General features: G+C 33.8%; 1 protein-coding gene across 1 annotated transcript; it reads right to left on the bottom strand.

The window, feature by feature from the left end:
• Positions 1-8,248: 8,248 nt before the first annotated feature.
• On the bottom strand, positions 8,249-9,321 carry LOC133332833 (pheromone-binding protein-related protein 6). Its single transcript, XM_061541204.1, has 4 exons — positions 9,181-9,321; positions 8,872-8,947; positions 8,364-8,620; positions 8,249-8,283 (listed from the first exon to the last, which is right to left on the bottom strand). The coding sequence occupies exons 1-4, from the start codon at positions 9,292-9,294 to the stop codon at positions 8,266-8,268; spliced, it is 465 nt and encodes a 154-aa protein (XP_061397188.1). The 5' UTR covers positions 9,295-9,321; the 3' UTR covers positions 8,249-8,265.
• Between the last annotated feature and the right edge of the window lie 14,502 nt (positions 9,322-23,823).

The following is a 23,823-nucleotide window of genomic DNA, read 5'->3' as shown; positions in this document are numbered from 1 at the left end:
ACCGTCAAAAAAATTCACGCCTTGTTAGGGTCCTTAAAGAATATAAATTAAAAAATCCTCGCCATTTGTGGGTCCTTAAAAACGTTATTTAACAAATTCTCGCCTTGTTTGTTTCACTAAAAAATATTTTTTAAAAAATCTACGCTTATTGCTGAAACAAGTATTGCCTTCACTTATAGTACTACCCCTCCTACTTGTTCATTTTTTCGATTTTCTTCAGTAGTCATGTCTTCCGCAAATATTTAAGATGGAGGAAAATAACACTTACTTGTTGCTCGTTTCATACATCATCATCATCCAACCACCATTCATTCTATCAATAAATTAAGTTTAAATAACATTTATACTTGAATTTATGTGAAAAGTTTTTCCCTTCCATTTGCCACGAAGTTTGGTGTCGGTTTTTTCGCAACCTTATTCATGAAGGATTTACTTCTCCTTATTATTTTCAGCCTTATTGTGATTTGCAGATACAGCTGGAATGCTGGCTGGCTGTTTTTTCTCTGTCTCAGTTGATATACTATTTGTGGCGTTTTGCATTGGCGGTAATGACAGAAATTGCTGCTGAAGAGATTTTATGGTGAGGCAAGGCTAATACTGATGCTGCCCGCCGACAGCACCACACTTATCATCAGCCATTCCATTCTCACTCATCCGTTATTAATAATGCTGAAAAAACACACAGTTTTTTTTGCATTCGATATGGCGACTTAAAGTTTCCTTTCTTCTTTGCAATCTTCTTCGCGGTAAGCTAGTAGCTACTTCGACGCTCATAATGGTGGAATAACCCAATGAACACAACTTTGAATATTGCCGAACAGATCATATTTCATATCGAAATATTTAGTTTAACTTTACACTTTCATTATAATGTCGTTGTGCTGATGTTGATGAAGAGGCCAGGACATGGAGGAGGTAAATGGATGATGGTGGAAGGGGTTGGTCGGGCAATTTTACCAGGAAATTTGCATTTATATTAAATTTGTTATAACACTGCTCTGCTGCGTACGCATGCCGCCACACGAAGTAACTACATATTGATTGAGTGGGCGAAGTAATGTCATAATTTTTTCCGCAGAGGATTTGTTGGAAGCAAAAACAAACAAAAAAGAACGATGGGTTTACAATCATTTATTTATTTTTATGTTTCGATTGAAAAAAGGAGAGAGAAAAACTCAACAACAATAACAAGTGATGTTGTGAAATTGCCAATACTCATATTGTGTGAAAAATAATAATTCAAACACACACACAAAATATTCCGTCATCAATAATAAAAAAACGGCATATTTATGCATTTATTATTAATAAATAAAAAAATGTGAGCTGATAAAAAAAAACACGAGTTTGGTCTGTTGGTCTGCATTTGAAGTGATAGATAAATAAAATCGTCAATAATAGGCTTAAAATGTGACAGATGATGTTGCAAAAAAACATGAAGACAGACATACACACATGTTTATACAATTGATTTACGCATAAAATATGCAAAAACCAATACTGACTCACCATTAGGACATAACTTTTTTCATACAAATTCATCAATTTGTCAGATCAATGCTTATGTGTTCGATATACCGTATCTGTATTTCGGAAAAAAATAAATTATAAAAAACTCACACAATTTAAAGATTATGTCATCTGTTGAATGAAAACTGAAACTGCAGCAAAAAATTATTATTCCTCCAACATTGTTTGATAATTGGTAAGGAATTTAATTCGAAATAATTTGGATTTTGGATCTACATGGACTCATAATAAAATTGAAACAACAATTTACACTGTCTCAAACATACAAAATAAATAATGTATAATTAAAAAAAAAAAAAAAAACAATAAACCGTTGAAAATCGGACGGGCCAGACTAAATGATACCCTTCACCACTTTAGGTACATAGAAGATATGCTCATATGTACAATATCCTGTAAATAGAACAAACATAGCATCTTTGGAGGACCATTGAAATGAAATCGGGCGAAATTAAATTTGTGATCTACATAAATATTTGCACCAATAAAAAATATTTGAACCAATAGAAAACCAGTAAGGAAAGTAGTAAAGTCGGACGGGGCCGACTATATGATACCATTCACCACTATGGGTATATTAAACAGGAATATTATCATGAAATTGTATGAAATAAAATATGTGATATTTATCTAAATGTGAAACGACCTAGATCTATCCATAAACATGTCATTCGTTTGTTACAATGGAACAAAAGTATGTAAATCGACTTAAAACAAATATCAATAGGTCATCCGTTGAGCTAGGTCTGTACTTCTAGAAAACCCAACTACCTTATTCTATGCTCAATTTTGTACGTTGTCCAAAATTTGATGTCAATCTAACAAATATGAGAAGTTTGATGTACAATTTACTTATATATGGATGCTATATCCAAATATGAACCGATTTCAACGAAACTTGTCACAGGTTAGGTTATACTAATTTCAGTACGTTATTGGTTCCTTGGTTCGTCAATTACTTAAAATCAATCTATAATATAAGGGAGCTATATCTAAATCTCAACCGATTTTCACTAAACTTGGCACACATTATTCTGGATTAAATTCAAAACGCTATGCAACATAAGAACTTGGTACATTATTTAGATTAAATCGGACGAAAATATATATATCTAGATCTGAATCGATTTTCACGAAACTCAGCACACATCATTCCAGCATCAATTCAGAACGCTATGCCAAATTTTGTGCAAATCGAAGGATACATGTGGTGCACCATTTACATTAAATCGGACGAAAATATATATGGGAGCTATATCTAAGTCTTGACCGATTTTCACGAAACTTGGCACTATGCAACATAAGAACTTGGTACATTATTTAGATTAAATCGGACGAAAATATATATATCTAGATCTGAATCGATTTTCACGAAACTCAGCACACATCATTCCAGCAGTACGTTATGCCAAATTTCGTGCAAATCGAAAGATATATAGATATATATACACCATTTACGTGTAATCGGACGAAACTATATATGGGAGCTAAATCTGGACCGATTTTCACGAAACTTGGCAGACATCACTCTATGCTCAATTCAGTACGTTATGCCAAATTTCGTGCAAATCGAAAGATATATAGGGACTTTGCTGAACTATTTACCTCAAATCGGACGAAACTATATATGGGAGCTATATCTAAATCTGGACCGATTTTCACGAAATTTGGCAGACATCACTCTAGGCTCAATTCAGTACGTTATGCCAAATTTCGTGCAAATCGAAAGATATATAGGGATTTTGGTGCACCATTTACATGAAATCGGACGAAACTATATATGGGAGCTATATCTAAATCTGGACCGATTTTCACGAAATTTGGCAGACATCACTCTAGCACCAATTCAGTACGTTCTACCGAATTTCGGGCACATCGAAAGATATATAGGGACTTTGGTACACCATTTACATTAAATCGGACGAAAATATATATGGGAGCTATATCTATATCTGAACCGATTTTTCCCAATTTCAATAGGGTTCGTCCTTGGGCCAAACAAAAGATCTGTGCCAAATTTCATCCAATTCGGATCATAAATGCGACCTGTACATTGCTCACAAAAATAAATGGACAGACAGACGGACGGACATGCTTAAATCGACTTAAAAAGTGATTCTAAGCATATTCTCAAAATGAACCATGGGTAAGTCTCGTTTCCTTTTGCCTGTTACAAACATATGCACAAAGACATAATACCCTGTACAACAGTGTGGTGAAGGGTATAAATATTTGAACCAATAGAAAAATATTTGAACCAATGAAAAATTGCAATCGGGCAGACTAGGGTTCTTTGGTGTACCATTTGTACGAAATCTAGACCTAATTGAGCAACCGTGGCACACAGCGTTTGGTATGTTTGGCTCTCAAAAATTGTATCCCGCTAGGATAAACCTTTATTATTTGGGGCACAAATTGTATGAACTTTGACGAAATACCAGTATGGAAAGTAGTAAAGTCGGACTGGGCCGTCTATTTGATACCCTTCACCACTTTGGGTATATTGTACACATGTATCCTTACAATTTTATGTCAATGTTCCCTCCTTCTGCAACCCATGCTAAATTTATTTTCATTCGGGCTGATTTAGAGTCGTTTGCGTACCATGGGACAAATTTATGGAAAACGATTTATAAAGTTCGTCCTTGGGCCAAATAAGTGACCTCTGCCAACTTTCATCTAATTCGGTTCATAAATGCGACTTGTACTTTGTTTACAACTTAACATAGATAGACGGACGGACGGATTTGCATAAATCGACTCAGAAAGTGATTCTATGTATATTCTCAAAAGGAACCATGGGTCTATCTCGATTATTTTTGCCTGTTACATACATATGCACAAAGACATAATACCCTATACCACAGTGTGGTGAAGGGTATAAATATAGGGATTATGTCTACATCTGAATACGTTTTACAAAATCCAATCCAATTCGCTCCAAGTTGGTACTTTGTGCACAAATTCGTCCCAATCGGAAAAACGTTAGTTATTTGGTACACCATTTAGATGGTACAAAACCGGATGGAAATATATATGGGGAAGTTGTATCAAAACCTGAACAGATTTCATGAAATTTCGATTTCAACATAGGCTTCTGTGTTGACCATTTGCATGAAATTGGAAGAAAATGTGTATGGGAGCTATATCTAAATCTTAACCGATTTCTAAAAAACTTTACCAACATCAAACTGAACTTAATTCAACACACTGTGCAAAATTTTATCTCAATCGGAAAAATATTGGGAATTTGGTGCACCATTTACATAAAATCGGACGAAACTATATATGGGAACTATATCCAAATTTTAAACGATTTTAACAAAGCTTCACGGACATTAAACAAGACTTAATTCAGTATGATGTGTAAAATTTTGTCACAATCGAACAAATATTCAAACTTTGGTTATGGTTCGTACTTGGGCCAAATAAGTGACTTGTGTCAAATTTCATCCATACCCTCCGAATGAGAAATGTGTTTCATAGCTGAAAAATTTGTTCGAAATATTCCCGTTCACAGTCTGTTGTTCAAGCACCCATTCCACCCATCTACAACGTTGTGAATGGTCTGCTGGTACAGTTTTTGTGTGAGCAGGCCTTTATATGGACTTTGAATGTCTTATGGCATACTGTCAACCTTGCCAGAGTTCATCTATGTTCGTTGGCCCTATTTTATAACTATCGATCTCCTATTTAAAAGCGCTCACAAAATTTTCGATAAGATTAGAATTCTACCAATTCAATGCTTATATCTGTATATTGTTGCAATTGGAACTCCACCTCGGGTTATCTACTTTTCTCCACATTTTCTAGCAATTTGGTTTAAGACATATTGAGATAATCAACCTTCTTCACTTCACCTTCTATCTTAATCCGCATTATATCCTTCAATCATAACGTCGGGCCGTCGAAACAGTCCAAACACTAACGTATTTATTAATCACCTCATTAAACTTTCAATATGTCGAGCATATTACATAATAATTTCGAGCGACTAGATGTAATACGCTTGACTACGATTTCGATGATATAAAACTTTCTTGAAAATCGTTTCAGATTTTGATATAGCTCCCATATATATTTTCGTCCGATTTAATGAAAATAGTACACCGAAGTCCCCATAGTTCTTTCGATTTGCACGAAATTTGCCATAGCGTATTGAATTGAGTCTAGAATGATGTGTGCTAAGTTTCGTAAAAATCGGTTCAGATGTCCGATTGACACGAAATTTTGCACAACGTATCAAATTGAGTTTTTTTCTCTTTATTGTGTTTTTTTTTCATTGTAGACATAGCTTCCATATATTTTGAACGGGTTTCAGATTGGGTGTAATAAAGACATAATGTAACTGATCGGCATAAATCTACAGAACCTATTAAGGCATATCAATGTCATCACATTCCTTTATTCGATTTAAAATTTCAAATAATTACTATTGCCGTAATTGCGACTTCAAATTCCTCTTTTTATACCCTTCACCACACTGTGATACAGGGTATTATGTCTTTGTGCATATGTTTGTAACAGGCAAAAATAATCGAGATAGACCCATGGTTCCTTTTGAGAATATGCATAGAATCACTTTCTGAGTCGATTTATGTATGTCCGTCCGTCTGTCCATATTAAATTGTAAACAAAGTACAGGTCGCATTTACTATTGAAATTGGGAAAAATCGGTCTAGATTTAGATATAGCTCCCATATATATTTTCGTCCGATTTAACGTAAATGGTGTACCAAAGTCCATATATGTATTTCGATTTGCACGAAATTTAGTATAGCCTACTGAATTAGGTCTAGAATGATGTGTGCTAAGTTTCGTGAAAATCGGTTCGGATTTAGATATAGCTCCCATATATAGTTTCGCCCGGTTTGTGGTAAATGGTGCACAAAAATCCCTGAAAATCATTTGATTTACACGATTCTTGGCATAGCGTATTGAATTAAGTGTAGAATGACGTGAGCTAAGTTTCGTAAAAATCGGTTCAGATTTAGATATAGCGCCCATATATAGTTTCGCCCGATTTAAGGTAAATGGTGTACCAAAGTCCTTATATATCTTTCGATTTGCACGAAATTTGGTATGCCCTACTGAATTTGGTCTAGAATGCTGTGTGCTAAGTTTCGTGAAAATCGGTTCAGATTTAGATATAGCTCCCATACATAGCTATGTTTCGTGAAAGTAGGTTCAGATTTAAATATAGCTCCCATATATAGTTTCCCTTGATTTTAGGCAAATGGTCTACCAATGTTACCATATATCTTTCGATTTGCACGAAATTTGGTATAGCATATTGAATTAGGTCTAGAATGATGTGTGCTTAGTTTCGATAAAATCGGTCTAGATTTACAAATAGCTCCCATACATAGTACCGTCCGATTTTAGGTTAATGGTGCACCAAAGTCTCTGAAAATCATTCGATTTGCACGCATTTTGGCATATCGTATTGAATTAAGTCTAGAATGATGTGTACACCTCCTATATATATTTTCGTCCGATTTTAAGTAAATTGTGCACTAAAAATCCTCAGATAGGAAATTAATATAAAAATTATCTCTGGCAAGTTTGCTTCAAATCGGTTCATATCTAGATATCTTGTAGCTTCCATATATAATTTCGACTTACTTATTGACATTTAATTTTAAACTGTGCAGCATACCGAATAGCGTGTGTCAAGTTTGCTTTAAATCGATATACACAAATTTGTCCCACTGTGCGTAAAGGAATCTAAATTTGCCCAAATGAAATGAAATTTAGCATAGGTTCCAGAAAGACATAAAAATCACATATTTAAGTTCGTTCAATTTCATGCCAAAATTACTTAAAAAAGGCGACGTCTTTTCGGATACATATATTCCCAAAGTGGTGAAGGGTATCATATAGTCGGCCCAGTCCGAATTTACTACTTTCCTTACTGGTTCATCTTCCATTAGAATTAGAATCTCAGACATTATTTTAGCCCCAATTTCGGTATTTTGAATGCCCGAAGAGTTAAAAACCGAAGGGACTGCAAGTTTACATTACGAGTTCATGTATCATGGAACACGGTGTTGTAGGAAACATTAGGTGTACATAGGGTGCATGGCAGAGTTTTCTTATAATGAACCTAGTATTTTCCAAGTTATGTGTTTTTAATTAGGTGTTTCATTTATTAGATGATTAAAAACCTTCAAAAAGACAATTTACATTATATGTCATTGTTTTGATACATGCCTATATAAGTTAAGGACCCCACCGTTTTTAGATGTTATCAAAGAAAAACAATTAATTTTAAATAAAGTATCCTCATTCCTGTCCAAGGTCATATTTTTATCCGATTGATATGAAACGTGGCACATCTCACTTATTTGGCTCAAGAACGAACCCTATTGAAATTGGGGAGAATACAGATTTAGATGTAATTCCCATATATATTTACATCTGATATACCATTACGTCACATTCTTGCCATCCACTTAGATCATTTCACATCCCTAGCAAAAATATTATATGCAATAATTTTATAACATTCTTTTAAGTCCACAGTTTTATAAAATATATTTATTGGTTAGTAATACTATACTAATATTAGAGACACATAAAATATTATATATAGATATTTTTTTTGTTTCGTTTTTTTAATGCTGTAATAAAAATAAAAAAATTAAAATATAAAAATAATGGTTCAGCAACAATTCCTTTCATGCGGATTGTTGCTTCGATTGGTGATGGTCGGTCCTTCTATCCATCCCTCAATTATACCAAAAAGTAATGCTTGAAATGATACAAAGAATGGAAAGTGGTTGTCATTAAAAAAATGTATCACCTTTGATGTCGGCGTGTGTAATAATTACCACCGGATCTGCTTTCTTCCAGCATTGATGGAACCACCAGGCTTTGTGGCACAGTGTATCACCCTCCGGATGTACACAATTTTGCGAAGCGTTTACGAGTAAGTCACGCAAGGAGCCAGGAATGGCGGCGAACAATTTCTCCAAATGAACATCGCCATTATCATCGACTACATCGAATTCGTGGAAAAGGCAATTCATATAACACTTGAGAGCCTCATCTTCATGGATCTCGCCATCACTGAATTCCTTGATGGCCGCTAAATTTCAAAAATACAAAAAACGCACACATGAAAAATGAAATACGAAACAACAGCAACAACAATAACGAAACAAACGATTTAGGTGGCTGCACATCAAAAGTTTCGAACAAACAAAGCAACATAAAATTGTTTTGGACCCATGGGCTTAGATGTGAGCTCATATGGTGTATGAATATGTTTGTTTGTTTGTTGGTTTGATTGTTCGTTAGTTGGTTCGTTCGTTCATTCGTTCATTGGTTCGTACGTACCATCAGTTACGCCAGTTTTTTCCACACATATGTCATGAAATGGTTTTGCCATTTTCAAAATTGCCGGTGGGGGATACTAAACAAAAGAAATGTGGAACATTCAATTTTTTCATTCGTTTTTTATGTGTTATTCCGCCGTTATCATCATCACCATTCAAACAAAACAGAACCAAAAAATATAAAAAAGCAATACAAAATAAAAACAAAATTCCCCAAACCTAATACCAGAAAACAAAAACAACGACAACAATGACAGCGGAGGCAAACACCAACACACATATAAAAGATGTAACAATTGATTTGCAATACCTCTGCATCACGCCTGGGCTGTTGAGCTTGGCAACGACAGGACGATAGGACAATTAAAATGGTGTACAACAATTGTGTACGGTGGCCGCTACGCCAAATGCCATTGAAAGACATTTCGATTTGGAAATGCGACACTGTGTGTTAGAACGATGAGTTGTTCTGACTTTCTGTTGTAGTCCGGAGCTCCCTTTGTATTTGCTTTTCCTCTTGCGATATGGGGTGCTGCTATTTATGTCCCGCAAAAATTCCTTTAAAATAAAAAAATAAACAAGAAAAGATTTTGATAAGGCGCCAGTGTCACTAGATGTTATGTAAATTTAAATATTTTGTTAATGTCTTTTTGTCTAATAAACAGTAAATTGAGATATTATCACTTCACCAACGTGGGAATCAGCAAAATAAATTTATTTATATGTTGTCACAATATGATAAGATTAATTTTAATTTTTTTTTTTGTATGATAAGGGTGTTGAAAATCACATTTTTACCAATATGAGATTTGGTATTTTGGTATGCAAGAAATGTTATTTTAAGCATGCGTGGTCCCAAGAGTTGTTAATGACATATTGGACATAGACCCACTTTTTTCTTTACAGCTACTTCGCACTATGGGATAGAAATCCAATTTTTACCATAATTAGAGCAGTGAGTTTAAGAAATAAGTGAATATCACATATAATAGTTTGGGGACGCTAATTTCGATTCTGCAAGCAAAATGTAAAAAATCAATAGGGTGGATCGAAAATGGCGGACAATTTGTTTAAACATATAATACTAAATTAAGGCAAATTGGTTAAAAATTCGCACAAAATACACAAAACAATTTAGCTGGATACTGTTATATAGGGGCTACCCAAAATAGCGGACGAATATGTGATACACAATGCGAACCCAAAATACCAAATTACAGCCAATGCTATGTTATAAAAAAAAATATTTACATGCGATTTTTTACGACAATTTTTTATTTATCGGCATTAACCCTTATGTTTACGAACGGTTACAGACGTCGCAAAATATTGGACAAAAAACAGATCAAAGCGTCGATTGGTGCTATAACCATTAAAATATCATCTGACACTGATTGCATGTAGGTTCTGAAACTCAAATTTTTTGTAAAAAACATATTTATGAGTTTCATATACGAAATTTTTGATCATTATCTTCATATTACACATAATGTTAACTTTCATTATAATCACCAGTTCCATTTGTTTAATTGGCGTAATTGCATGCAAATATTTTGACACATATCAACGTTATATAACATATTCACAAAAATCTGAAATTTTTATATTGACCTCATGCCATTTGAAAACCGTGGCTCACAAGGAAAGTAGTAAAGTCGGACTGGGCCGACCACTTTGGGTATATTCTACATATATATCCTTACAATTGTATGTCAATGTTCCCTCGAATGTACGCTGTGCCAAATTTCGTGCAAATCGAAAAAAAAATCGGACTTTGGCGCATCTAAATCTGGACCGAATTTCACGAAACTTAGCATACATCATTCTAGGCTTAATTCAGTACACTGTACCAAATTTCGTGCAAATCGAAAGATATATAGAGTCTTTGGTGCACCATTTACATTAAATCGGACGAAAATTATATGGGAGCTATATCTAAATCTGAACCGATTTTTCCCAATTTCAATAGGGTGCGTCCATGTGCCAAATTTCATCCAATTCGATTCATAAATGCGACCTGTACATACGGACGGAAGGACATGCATAAATCGACTTAGAAAGCGATTCTATGCATATTCTCAAAAGGAACCATGTGTCTATCTCGTTTGCTTTTGCACAAAGACATAATTCCCTGTACCCCAGTGTGGTGAAGGGTATAAACATATATCAAAATAGAATGCGATCGTTGGTGTATGCAAGACTTATGTCTTGCAATTTTATCATCAGCATGCTATATTATTAAAAGTCAAATTTTATTAAATTTGTAGATGCAATTTTTTACGATTATTTTTATTTTATCGGCATGTTTACGAACGGTCACAGACGGTCGCAAAATGTTTGACAAAGAACATATCAAGGCGTCGATTGGTGCTATAACCCTTAAAATATTCTCTGGCACTGATTGCCAATAGCTTCTGAAACTCAAATTTTTTTGGGAAAAAATCATATTTATGAACTTTATATACGAAACTTTTGAACAATATCTTCAAATTATTAACAATTTTCAATTTCACTAAATTCACCAGTTCCATCTGTTTAAGTGACCGCCAATTCATGTTAATATTTTGACATATGTCAATGTTATATAAAATTTTTCAAATATAAATTATATTCAGCGGTGAATATTTTGTATGAAATCGGACGGAAGTATTCATGGGAGACATATCTAAATTTCAACCGGTTTCAACCAACCTTAACACAAAACATTCTAGACTAAATTCACAAATGTCGTCCCACGGGTCCCATGTTCGGGCTTGATCTAGGTTTGGTAAAGATAATATGTTGTGCCAAATTTGGTTCAAATGGGACATTCCATTCGACTGATATTGGATTTATAAATATTAAAAATGTTGACCATTCGTGTGGAGGTACCAGAAGGAGTGGATCAATTGGTCCCATCTTCAGACCTGATCTAGCCTTAATAAAGATAATAGATTGTGCAAAGAATGGTTCAAATCAGACATTTCATTCGCCCGATACTGGATTTATAAATATTGAACATTTTGACCCTTTGCGGGCGACGTACCAGAAAGAGTAGATCAATGGGTCTCACCTTCGTACTTCATCTAGGCTTGGTAAAGGTAATAGGTTGTACAAAGTTAGGTTCAAATCTGGCATTGAATTAGCCTGATATTGGATTTACAAATATTGAAAATTTTGATCCTCTGTGGGAGAGGTATCACAAGGAGTGGGCCAATGGGTGCCATCTTCAAACTTCATCTAGGTTTGGTAAAGGTAATAGGTTGTGCAAAGTTTGGTTCAAATCGGACATTCCATTAGCCTGATATTGAATTTGTAAATGTTAAAAATTTTGACCCTTTGTGGGGGAGGTACCAGAAGTAGTGGATTAATGGGTCCCATCTTCCTACTTGCTCTAGGCATGGTAAAGATAATAGGTTGTACAGAGTTTCGTTAAAATCGGATAGTCCGTTTGGATGTTATTATATAATTAGTTTTTAGCACAATTTTGACCATTTTGTGGGGGGGGGATTGGACCGATATTCCCCTTCTTCGAACATAAACTAAGTTTGGAGGAAATATTAAGATGTAAAAAGTTGGGATGAAATCGATTATTCCAAGTTTGGCTGAAATCGGTTCAGATTTAGATATAGCTCCCATATATAGATTCGTTCGATTTTAGGTAAATGGTGCACCAAACTCCCAATATTTGTCCGATTGAGATAAAGTTTTGCACAGAGTATTGAAGTAGGTCTAGATTGATATATACCAAGTTTGGTAGAATAATGTGTATTGGATTTAGTGTCGAGATAAATTTTGGATAGCGCATAGTGTTGCAACATACCAAACGGTGGATGCCAGGGTTACTCAAAGATGTCCATTTATATATATAGATCTTATACATATTTTGCTCGATGATTGAAAATAAATTTTTCATAGATTTCAGATTGTATCGGAATGGGTTGTTTTATTCAGGCAGTTAATTTAGTTAGATTCCATTTCAATGGTCCTCCAAAGATGATATGTCTATTCTATCTAAAGGATATTGTACATATGAGTATCTCTTGTATGTACCCAACGTGGTGAAGGGTATCATATAGTCGGCCCCGTCCGACTTTTGATCTTTCCTTACTGGTTTTAATATACAGATTTAAATAGCCGATATATTTTAAGTGGACTCTAAAACAATTGAATAGTGTGTATGGAAAAAAATTTCTTAACATACAGACATTTCAATTCACACATATAAAGATGGATTTCTGCCATGAGTTCTCTGTGAGTGTATAGCTATCGTATGAACTAGGATAAAGCCAATCGGAGAAGATCTTCCTTATTTTTTAATTTGGTTTTTGGTCAAAAATCTTCGATTTTCGACAAATATTTTTTCAAAGGTCCACCATTTTGTTAATTTTAGAGCGAAGTCAATAATCCTAGTTCATACGAGAGCCAGACATGTACTCTTTCTAACACCGTTGGAATTTTCGGATTCCGATGTTCCAGTGAGGAGTTATCATGCCCGTCATCAAAAATAAGGGCTTCTCTTTAATTACAAAAACAACAACAAAACAATTACAAAATTTTTTTGTAAATTATTTGTCTTCTCTTTTAAATCTTCAAATATATATGTGCAAAGTTACGAACCTTAACAAGCATTGGTATTGATTTACCAGCCCATTGAAAATCTTGAAAAAATAAAATCGAGAATGGGGAGTTCCTTAAATATATATATGTAATTCTTATTCTCTTGCTATTTAATCTTAGTATCTCATAACTAATGCACTTTCATATCTAAATATGTTAGGTTCCGGTTGTTGATATTTACTTTCCATTTTACTTTCAATAATGATTGAATATTTTTATTTATTTGTTGTTATCCTTAGGCGTATTAAATATGTGGGTCAACCAAAAATTCCCATGAGTATTTAGAATTATAATATGATGATGGTTTTGTATTGACAAAATGTGTGATGTACATATGCAATAAACAACTACAATTACAAAATCGAAATGTAATCGTCCTTTAATACAATAGTTTATTTAGTTCCGTCATTTTTTTATAGATTTACAAATTACACATTCATTTTGATTGCTCTACATTTCAAATGTTTCGTCATACTTTTTGCTGACATACACATTTCAAAATTTAAATAAATTTCAAAAAACAAAATACACACACAACAACAATAATATTTTGATATTATTCACTTCATCAGCATTTTTAATTTTTTTTCTCGAGTTCAAATTAATTTCACTATTTTTACCACTCACTCTGATTCCTGCTGATGGTTCCTTTTTTTGTCCCAATGTTGCACTCCTTTATTTACAAATCACTGTACTGTTTGTTAAAACAACAGGAACAACAACAACAACACGAACAACAGTTGACTACAAACTTGCTGTGTATGACGACTTGTGTGATTGTCAGTTAGTTAGTTGGTCGGTCGGTAATGCACATTGTCAAGTTGAAAATTGCAACGTGTGTGTTGACAAATTGTTAAATGTTTTTCAATTTGTACTGATTTCTGTTAAATGGTTGCGCTTCATTTTATTTGATTTGCCATTGTTTTATGACTTTTCGCTAATTCACATACATACATATATATACATACATTGATGATGCAAAAAAAAAACACACACACACACGAAAAGAATTACATTACATTGTAGATATGTAAAGGTGAGTTGGACCTACACATACCCTTCTATTCCAAAAGTAGTGTTAGACAAGTGGAAAAATTGGATGTTCGATAAATATCTCACATCATGCATTACCTCTGGATAAACCTAATAAGACCATATTTTCATTGGCATATCCTGTCTTTTTACAATATGAAACAAATATTTAAATATATTATTTTTAATTTCTTTAGTATAGAGTACTAATGAATTGTTCTAAGTCGAACTATTTTGTATAAATATATGCATTTTTCATTGAATGCTCCCATCAAAATAATTTGTATTTTCCTACAACATTATCCAATAAAGCTGTAATTAAAATGTATTAATTATAGACTTGAATTAATAAGTTTTAATGCAACTATAAATTAAGTTTTATGCAATTAAAAATATTACAAACTATGAAGGTTTAAAATGAAAATTTCCTAAGAATTAATAACCGGGAATATGTTACAAATATACACTCACAGTCAGCAGAAAACTTAGGACTTTTTGTAGGATGTACCAGAGGAGAGGGTAGATGGGTCCCCCTTCGGACTTTATCTAGGCTTGGTAAATAATAGTTTGTGCAAAGCTTGGTTCAAATCGTACATTCCATTCGCCTGATATTGGATTTATAAATATTAACCAGTAAGGAAAGTAGTAAAGTCGGACTGGACCGACTATATGATACCCTTCACCACTATGTATCCTTACAATTGCATGTCAATGGTCTCTCGAAGGAACATACTCATGTAAAATTTAATTTCATTCGGGCAGATTTAGTGTCGTCTGCGTACCATGGGACAAATTTATGGAAAATTACACTGTGCGACACGAAAATTTTTCAGGGGTTCTAATGTACCAATTCTGTTTAGTTGGATTCCCTGGACCACGAAAATACCTTTGGTTTTTCTGGGTCACTTCGAAAATTAATTTTATAACGGCAAATATAGAGAAAAACGTGGTTTCATGGATTTTCAATTTTAAACACGAATTATTTATTTACTTTTTAGCAGATATATATTATAGACTTGAATTAATAAGTTTTAATGCAACTATAAATTAAGTTTTATGCAATTAAAAATATTACAAACTATGAAGGTTTAAAATGAAAATTTCCTAAGAATTAATAACCGGGAATATGTTACAAATATACACTCACAGTCAGCAGAAAACTTAGGACTTTTTGTAGGATGTACCAGAGGAGAGGGTAGATGGGTCCCCCTTCGGACTTTATCTAGGCTTGGTAAATAATAGTTTGTGCAAAGCTTGGTTCAAATCGTACATTCCATTCGCCTGATATTGGATTTATAAATATTAACCAGTAAGGAAAGTAGTAAAGTCGGACTGGGCCGACTATATGATACCCTTCACCACTATGTATCCTTACAATTGCATGTCAATGTTCTCTCGAAGGAACATACTCATGTAAAATTTAATTTCATTCGGGCAGATTTAGTGTCGTCTGCGTACCATGGGACAAATTTATGGAAAATTACACTGTGCGACACGAAAATTTTTCAGGGGTTCTAATGTACCAATTCTGTTTAGTTGGAGTCCCTGGACCACGAAAATACCTTTGGTTTTTCTGGGTCACTTCGAAAATGTATTTTATAACGGTAAATATAGAGAAAAACGTGGTTTCATGGATTTTCAATTTTAAACACGAATAATTTATTTACTTTTTAACAGATTTATATTATACTTTTTTTCTTTCGAAGAGTACAATTTTTCCTCTCAAACAAGATATATATTTGGTAAATCGGTTGAGGATTGGCTGAGTTACAGCGGGTGAAATGTGAAAAAATACGCATAAAATGACCAAATTTATTTCTCTTCGGACTGTACGATGAAATTATGATATCAAGCCATTTATTATATTACGGGGAAGAAAATTGAATTAGCTTTCGAAAATGATAAAAATGATTGTATTGATTGTATGCATATTCTCTAAAGGAACTATGAGTCTATCTCGTTTCCTTTTGCTGTTGCAAACATAACGGGTTGTAACAGGAAACGATACAGACCCATATTTCCTTTAGAGAATATGCATAGAATCAGTACAAAAATTTGTATAAGTCATCCATTTTTAACCGATTTTTTTGATTTTTATCATTTTCGAAAGCTAATTCAGTTTTCTTCCCCGTAATATAATAAAACTTATATGGCTTGATATCATAATTTCATTGTACAGTCCGAAGAAAAATAAATTTTGTCATTTTATGCATATTTTTTCACATTTCAACCGCTGTAACTCAGCCTATCCTCAACCGATTTTTCAAATATATATCTTGTTTGAAAGGAAAAATTATACTCTTCGAATGAAAAAAAGAATAATATAAATCTGTTAAGAAGTAAATAATTTATTCGAGTTTCAAATTGAAAGTCCATGAAACCACGTTTTTCTCTATATTTACCGTTATAAAATTAATTTTCGAAGTGAACCCGAAAAAACCAAAGGTATTTTCGTGGTCCAGAGACTCCAACTAAACAGAATTGGTACATTAGAACTCCTGAAAATTTTTTTTTTGTTATTTTGTAGCACAGTGTTATTTATAGGAAAATTGATACACACTATTTGGTACGTCGCACTATTAAAAATGCAATTTCAATCAGACACCCGTTCAAAATATATATGGAAGCCATGGCTGCATCTGTACCAATTTCAATAAAACGCAATAACGTCATTCAAGTTTCAATTTGATACGTTGTGCAAAATTTCGTGTTAATAGGACAAACATTGGGAATGTGGTGCACCGTTAAGGTAAAATCGGAAGAATATATATGTATATTTGGGGGTTATATCGAAATCTGAACCGATTTTTCCGAATCTTACCACACATTATTCTAGACTCAATTCGGTACCCTAAATATCTTTCGATTTGCTCGAAATTTGGCACAGCGTACTGAATTACACCTAGGATAATGTTTTGTAAATTTCGTGAAAATCGGCTCAGATTTAGATATAGTTCCCATATAAACTTTCGACCGATTTAATGTAAATGGTACACCAAAGATCGGCTCAAATTTATATATAGATCCCATATATAACTTCGTCCGATTTTAGGTAAATGGTGCACCAAACTCCTAAAGTTTGTCTGATTGACACGTTTGCACAACGTATCAAATTGAGGCTCGAATGAAGTTATTGCGTTTTGTTGAAATTGGTGCACTCAATTTTGGTACAACGTAAAGAATAAGGTCTAGAATGATGTGTGTTAAGTTTCGTGAAAAAGGGTTCAGATTTAGATATAGCTTCCATATATTTTCGTCCGTCGTGCACGAAAGTCCCTATATATCTTTCGATTCGAAATTTATCTTGAAATTTGGCACAGCGTACTGAATTAAGCCTAGAATGATGTGAGCTAAATTTCGTGAAAATCGGTTTAGATTTAGATATAGCTCCCATATATATTTTCGACCGATTCCATATATATTTTCATCCGACAATGCATCAAAATTCCTATATATCTAGCGTACTGAATTCAGCCTATAATGATGTGTATTAAGTTTCGTGAAAATCGGTTCAGATTTAGATATATATAAATCTTCCGATTTGCACGCAATTTAGCACAGCTTACTGAATTTAGCCTATAATTATGTGTGTTAAGTTTCGTGAAAATCGGTTTAGATTTACATATAGATCCCATATATGTTATTTAGCACAGCGTACTGAATTAAGCCTAGAATGATGTGTGCTAAATTTCGTGCAAATCGGTTTAGATTTAGATATAGCTCCCATATATATTTTCGTCCGATAATGCACCAAAGTCCCTATATATCTAGCGTACTGAATTCAGCCTAGAATGATGTGTGTTAAGTTTCGTGAAAATCGGTTCAGATTTAAATGTAGCATCCATATATATTTTCGTCCGATTTAAAGTAAATGGTGCACCAAAGGCCCTATACAGTGTCTAGATTGATTTTTGCTAAGTTTCGTCAAGGTCGGCTCAGATTTATATATAGGTCTCATATATAATTTCGTCGGATTTTAGGTAAATGGTGCACAAAACTCCTAATGTTTGTCCGATTGACTCGAAATTTTGCACAACGTATTAAATTGAGACTTAAATGACGTTATTGCGTTTTATTTAAATTGGTGCATATGCAGACATTGCATCCATATATGTTTCGAACGGGTGCTGATTGAGATTACATGTTGGACAGTGCGGCATACCGAATAGCGTGTAAATAAAAGTGTGTTAGATAAAGATTACATATTTAAGTTCGTTCAATTTCATATCAATGTGCCCTCGAAAAGGCGACGTCTATTAGGATATATATGTAGAATATACCAAAGTGGTAAAGGATATCATATAGTCGGCCCAGTCCGACTTTACTACTTTCCTTACTGCTTTTTCTTCTTTTTAATACCCGATTGCAAACATTCCATATTCCGTTCTTTCATGATATTATCTAATCTGATTTTCCATTAGTTTTATTGACCTTTGGTTTCAAATGTTGTGAATCGGGAGAGCAGATCTGTGCCGTCGCCTATTGAGTCTAACTTCTATTGATATCTGTAAATGAGATACTGTATTAATCGAACCATAAATGGTCGTCCCACCGCATTTTTTTGTAATTACTGAGACCACACTGTTCATGTCACCCAACCATGACATTGCTGCATGAAACAAACCGATGATTATGCGTTTACAATCGTAACAACAATTCGATTTATGACCCACCCCAACAAAACAATTGCACGAATCGGTGTCAAACATTCAATTAGTGTAAAAACTGATTGTTTTAGAATTTTTTCAAAAATAATATTACTATTCAATTGAGAGTTTATATTTTTTTAACTACAAATAATATATTTGCAATTATCTTGTAATATTTTTATGTTTGAATAAGTAGTTAGAAATAAACTATTGTTTAGAACACAATTATTAACGGAATATTAAGGAAAAAAACTTAAGGGAAAAATAAATTTTTGGAAACCGAGAATGGGTGGGGTTCCCTTAAGAAAAAATTCAGTTTATTTTTCAATAAACAAATTCCAAAAAATTTTTTATTACGACCTATTCAAGGAAATCCTTAGAATCCGATTATTTGGATGAATGTATGAAATTTATATCAGGTTTAGATCAGGAAGTTATTAAAAATGTCTCCTATCATGAGAAAACCAATACTTTCAAATAAGCAGCACATTTTCCAGAATCCAAGAAGGACAAACGTCACTACATTTGAAACGTCTTTATACCCTACACAACTATGTTGTCAGGGTATTATAGCTTTGTGCAGCAACAGGAGTTTGTAACGCCGCGAAATATTGGTCCTAGACCCACCTTTAAGTATACCGATTGTCATATCTCGACTAGCTGAGTCGATCTAGACATGTGTGTCTGTCCGTCCGTCCGTCTGTCTGTCCAGTATAATTTGTAAACTCGATACAGGCCACAGTTATGGACCAATCTTCACGAAATTGTTTTGTTTTTGATAAAGATCAAATGGACCCTGACTCTTGAGTGAAAAATTATAAAATTTTTATTCTGGGGCGTATATACTTACTCCTGAAGGATATAGAGTTGATAGCATATCCATGAGGAGTGGTTGGCCTTTAAATTGATACCAAATACAGTGATGTATCTACTCAGATCTGGGAGTTACACTCACACATTTACATGTGCTTACGTATTCAGATATTATTTAGTAACCCATTACCACAGAGGGCGGAAATATCGTGCTTATCGCTTTGAAATTTTCCACGAAGTTCCAGTTATGGTCAAGGACAACGGTTACAATTTTCGGTGACGAAAACTTAATTTTTTGTGTGTTTTCGAGTCGAATATAATCCGAACATCACAACACAACCCACTGTGAAGGAAATATGGACAAGTAATTAGAGTGACTGTACTGAGTATTCGAAAATGTAAGGTAGAGGTGCTGGGCAAGAGGGGGCAAATATCACGAAATATTACCCAGACTCGGAATAAACATTCGCAGAAAGTTAGAGTTCCGTGGTAGTTGTGTAGGGTATCGTATGGTCGTAATGGTTTTAAATTCAGTCCAATGTCGGACAGAATATTATGTCTTTGTGCATATGTTTGTAACAGGCAAAAGGAAACGAGATAGACACATGGTTCATTAGAATCACTTTCTAAATCGATTTATGCATGTCCGTCCGGTCTGTCCGTCTGTCCATGTTAAATTGTAAACAAAGTGCAGGTCGCATTTATGATCCGAATTGGTTGAAATTTTGCACAGCTCATCTATTTGACCCAAGGACAAACAGATGTAGATATAGCTTCCATATATAATTTCGCCCGATTTTAGGTAAATAGTGCACAAAAGTCCCTGAAAATCATTCGATTTGCACGAATTTTGGCACATCGCACTCAGTTAAGACGTGTGTTAAATTTCGTGAAAATCTGTTCAGTTTTAGATATAGCTCCCATATATAGTTTCGCCCGATTTTTGGTAAATGGTATACCAAAGTCCCTATATATCTTTCGATTTGCACGAAATTTGGCATAGCGTACTGAATTGAGTCTAGAATGATGTGTATAAAATTTCTTGAAAATCGGTTCAGATTTGGATATAGCTCCCATATATATTTTCCACCGATTTAAAGTAAATGGTTCACCAAATTTTGATTTGCACGAAATTTTGCATAGCGTACTGAAATGAGTATAGAAAGATGTGTGTAACGTTTCCCGAAAATATGTTTAGCTTTTAGATATAGCTTCTATATATATTTCGACCGATTTAATGTAAATGGTATACCAAAGTCCCTATATATCTTTCGATTTCCACGTACTGAATTAAGTCTAGAATGAAGTAGCTCCCATACATATTTTCGTCCGCGTTTAAATAAATGGTGCACCAAAGACCCAAAATTAGGGCGATTGAGACAAAATTTTGCATTACGTACTGAAGATAGTATAGCCAAACGTGTTAAGTTTTGTTCAGATTTAGATATAGCTCCCATGTATAGTTTCCTCCGTAGGACCCAAAATATGACCATTGGGAACAAAACCTGCTGAAGTTAGCATAACTAAAACTGTGACAAGTTTGGTTGAAATATGTTCATATTTGGATATACCTTCCATATATATTTTCCTCCGATTTTAATTCGTAATATTGACATGAAATTTTGCACAAAGTACAAAATTGAGCATTTTGATATTTTTTTATATTTGCTTTAAATTGATTTACATAATTTTGTCCCATTGTAACAACGAATGACATGTTTATGAATTGATCTAAGTCGATTCACATTTAGATAAAGGTCACATATTTTAGTTCATCCAATAGCATGTTAATGGCCCTTCTGTTAGGATGCATTCTTTTAAAATACCCATAGTGGTGAAGGGTATCATATAGTCGGCCCCGTCCGACTTTACTACTTTCCTTACTGTTTTTTTTCCCTAATTGATGTCGCAATGCAAATGATATGCTTATTTAAATGACATTATAGTTGCCATCGGGCAACTGAACTCTTAATTTTGGTAACATTTATGCATTTGTAATGCTTCAAGTCCATCCAGCTTTATTCTGTTCTGTCTTCACATGACAATGAAATGCAAAATTCTCATCCTTCGGTTACTTACTACATGGTTACACTGTAATCAAATCAAAGTCAAAAAGGAAGATGTTGCGGAAAAATCGAAATTAATTTTCATTGCAAATGGAAATGGACATTCGTAGTAAGTGATGTTACGACGAATTGTGTTGTTGATGTTGTTCTTGTTTCCAAATTATCAACATTTGCAGTTATCGTTCGTTGTACGTTCGTAATAGCTGAACTGGACACTTGAAAGGATAACTGCAACAGCAGCAGCAGTGTTTTGCCCTAAGGACAATTTTCTGATAGATAAAAGCAAGGATGGCTTGTTACAATAGCATTTTTGCTATTTGCAAAAATTTACATGTGTAATTATTCGTGTTGACAGTGTTCCATAGAATGTTTATGTTTTGTAGTCCCACCCACCTCGTACGGACAAATATGTGTCTTGTGTGAACTTTATATTAACAACAATTATGTGTGACAGGGAGTTATGTGGACAGTGAATTGAGACGAGATAGAGTTATATCCAATAAAGTCCATTAAAGGACAGAAAGTCCGAATACATAAAAAACCTCCCCCAATAAAATATTATTTAAAAAAATCCTCGCATCTTTGGGCCCTTCAATGAAATTTAACAAAAAATCCACGCTAACAGATACATTTCTGAAGGACCATTAACCTATATGGGAGCAATATCCAAATCTGAACCGATGTAAAAAAAACTTGACACACGTTAGACTACTCTAACTTCGGTAAGTTGTGCAACACTGTGTGAAAATCGGAGTTACTTTGCGTCGTTGGTGCACAACTTACATAAAATCGGACGAAACTATATGAAGTTATATCTAAATCTGAACCGATTCCAACAAAACTCGACACCCGGTAGGTTATAGTAACTTCAGTACGCTGTGCAAAATTTTGTCCCAATCGACATAACTTTGGGTCTTTGATACATGGGAGCTATATCTAAATCTGAACCGACTTTCAGGAAATTCAGCACACATCGTTCTAGACTTAATTCAGTACGTTATGCCGAATTTCGTTCAAATCGAAGTATATATAGGGACTTTGGTGCAATATTTTCCCAAAATATATATATATATATATATATGGGAACTATATCTAAATCTGAACCGATTTTCACGAAACTTAACAGACATCGTTCTAGACTAAATTCAGTACGCTATGCCAAATTTCGTCCAAATCGAAGGATATATAGGGACTTTAGAGCATCATTTACATAAAATCGGACGAAAATATATATGAGAAATTTGAACCGATTTTCCCCAATTTCAATAGGGTTCGTCCTTGGGCCAAATTTTATCCAAATCGGATCATAAATGCGACCTGTACTTTGTTTACAATTAAACATGGGCAGACACAGGAACCATGTGTGTATCCCGTTTCTTTTGAAAAAATATTGAAAGCATATTCTTTAAAAAAATCCACGCCTTGTAATGGTCCTTGAAAAATATTCTTTAAAAAAATCCACGCCTTGTAATGGTCCTTGAAAAATATTCTTTAAAAAAAATCCACGCCTTGTAATGGTCCTTGAAAAATATTCTTTAAAAAAATCCACGCCTTGTAATGGTCCTTGAAAAATATTCTTTAAAAAAATCCACGTCTTGTAATGGTCCTTTAAAAATATTCTTTAAAAAATCCTCGCCTTGTAATGGTCCTTGAAAAATATTCTTTAAAAAAATCCACGTCTTGTAATGGTCCTTTAAAAATATTCTTTAAAAAAATCCACCCGTTGTAATGGTCCTTGAAAACTATACTTTACAAAAAATTCACGCCTTGTTGTGGTCCTTTGAAAAATTATTC

This window comes from Musca vetustissima, unplaced genomic scaffold (assembly GCF_032173495.1).
Source record: "Musca vetustissima isolate MV318-11 ecotype Yass unplaced genomic scaffold, APGP_CSIRO_Mvet_v1 utg56035, whole genome shotgun sequence".
Taxonomy (NCBI): domain Eukaryota; kingdom Metazoa; phylum Arthropoda; class Insecta; order Diptera; family Muscidae; genus Musca; species Musca vetustissima.
This window is presented reverse-complemented; position numbering and strand designations above follow the sequence as displayed.

Bases quoted from the DNA above. Each gene is read 5' to 3' on its own strand.
- LOC133332833 (XM_061541204.1), bottom strand. From the start codon at position 9,294: ATGTCTTTCAATGGCATTTGGCGTAGCGGCCACCGTACACAATTGTTG. The intron at 8,948-9,180 runs GTATTGCAAATC...TCTTTTGTTTAG, and splicing joins AGCCCAGGCGTGATGCAGAG to TATCCCCCACCGGCAATTTT. The intron at 8,621-8,871 runs GTACGTACGAAC...TTTGAAATTTAG, and splicing joins AAAAACTGGCGTAACTGATG to CGGCCATCAAGGAATTCAGT.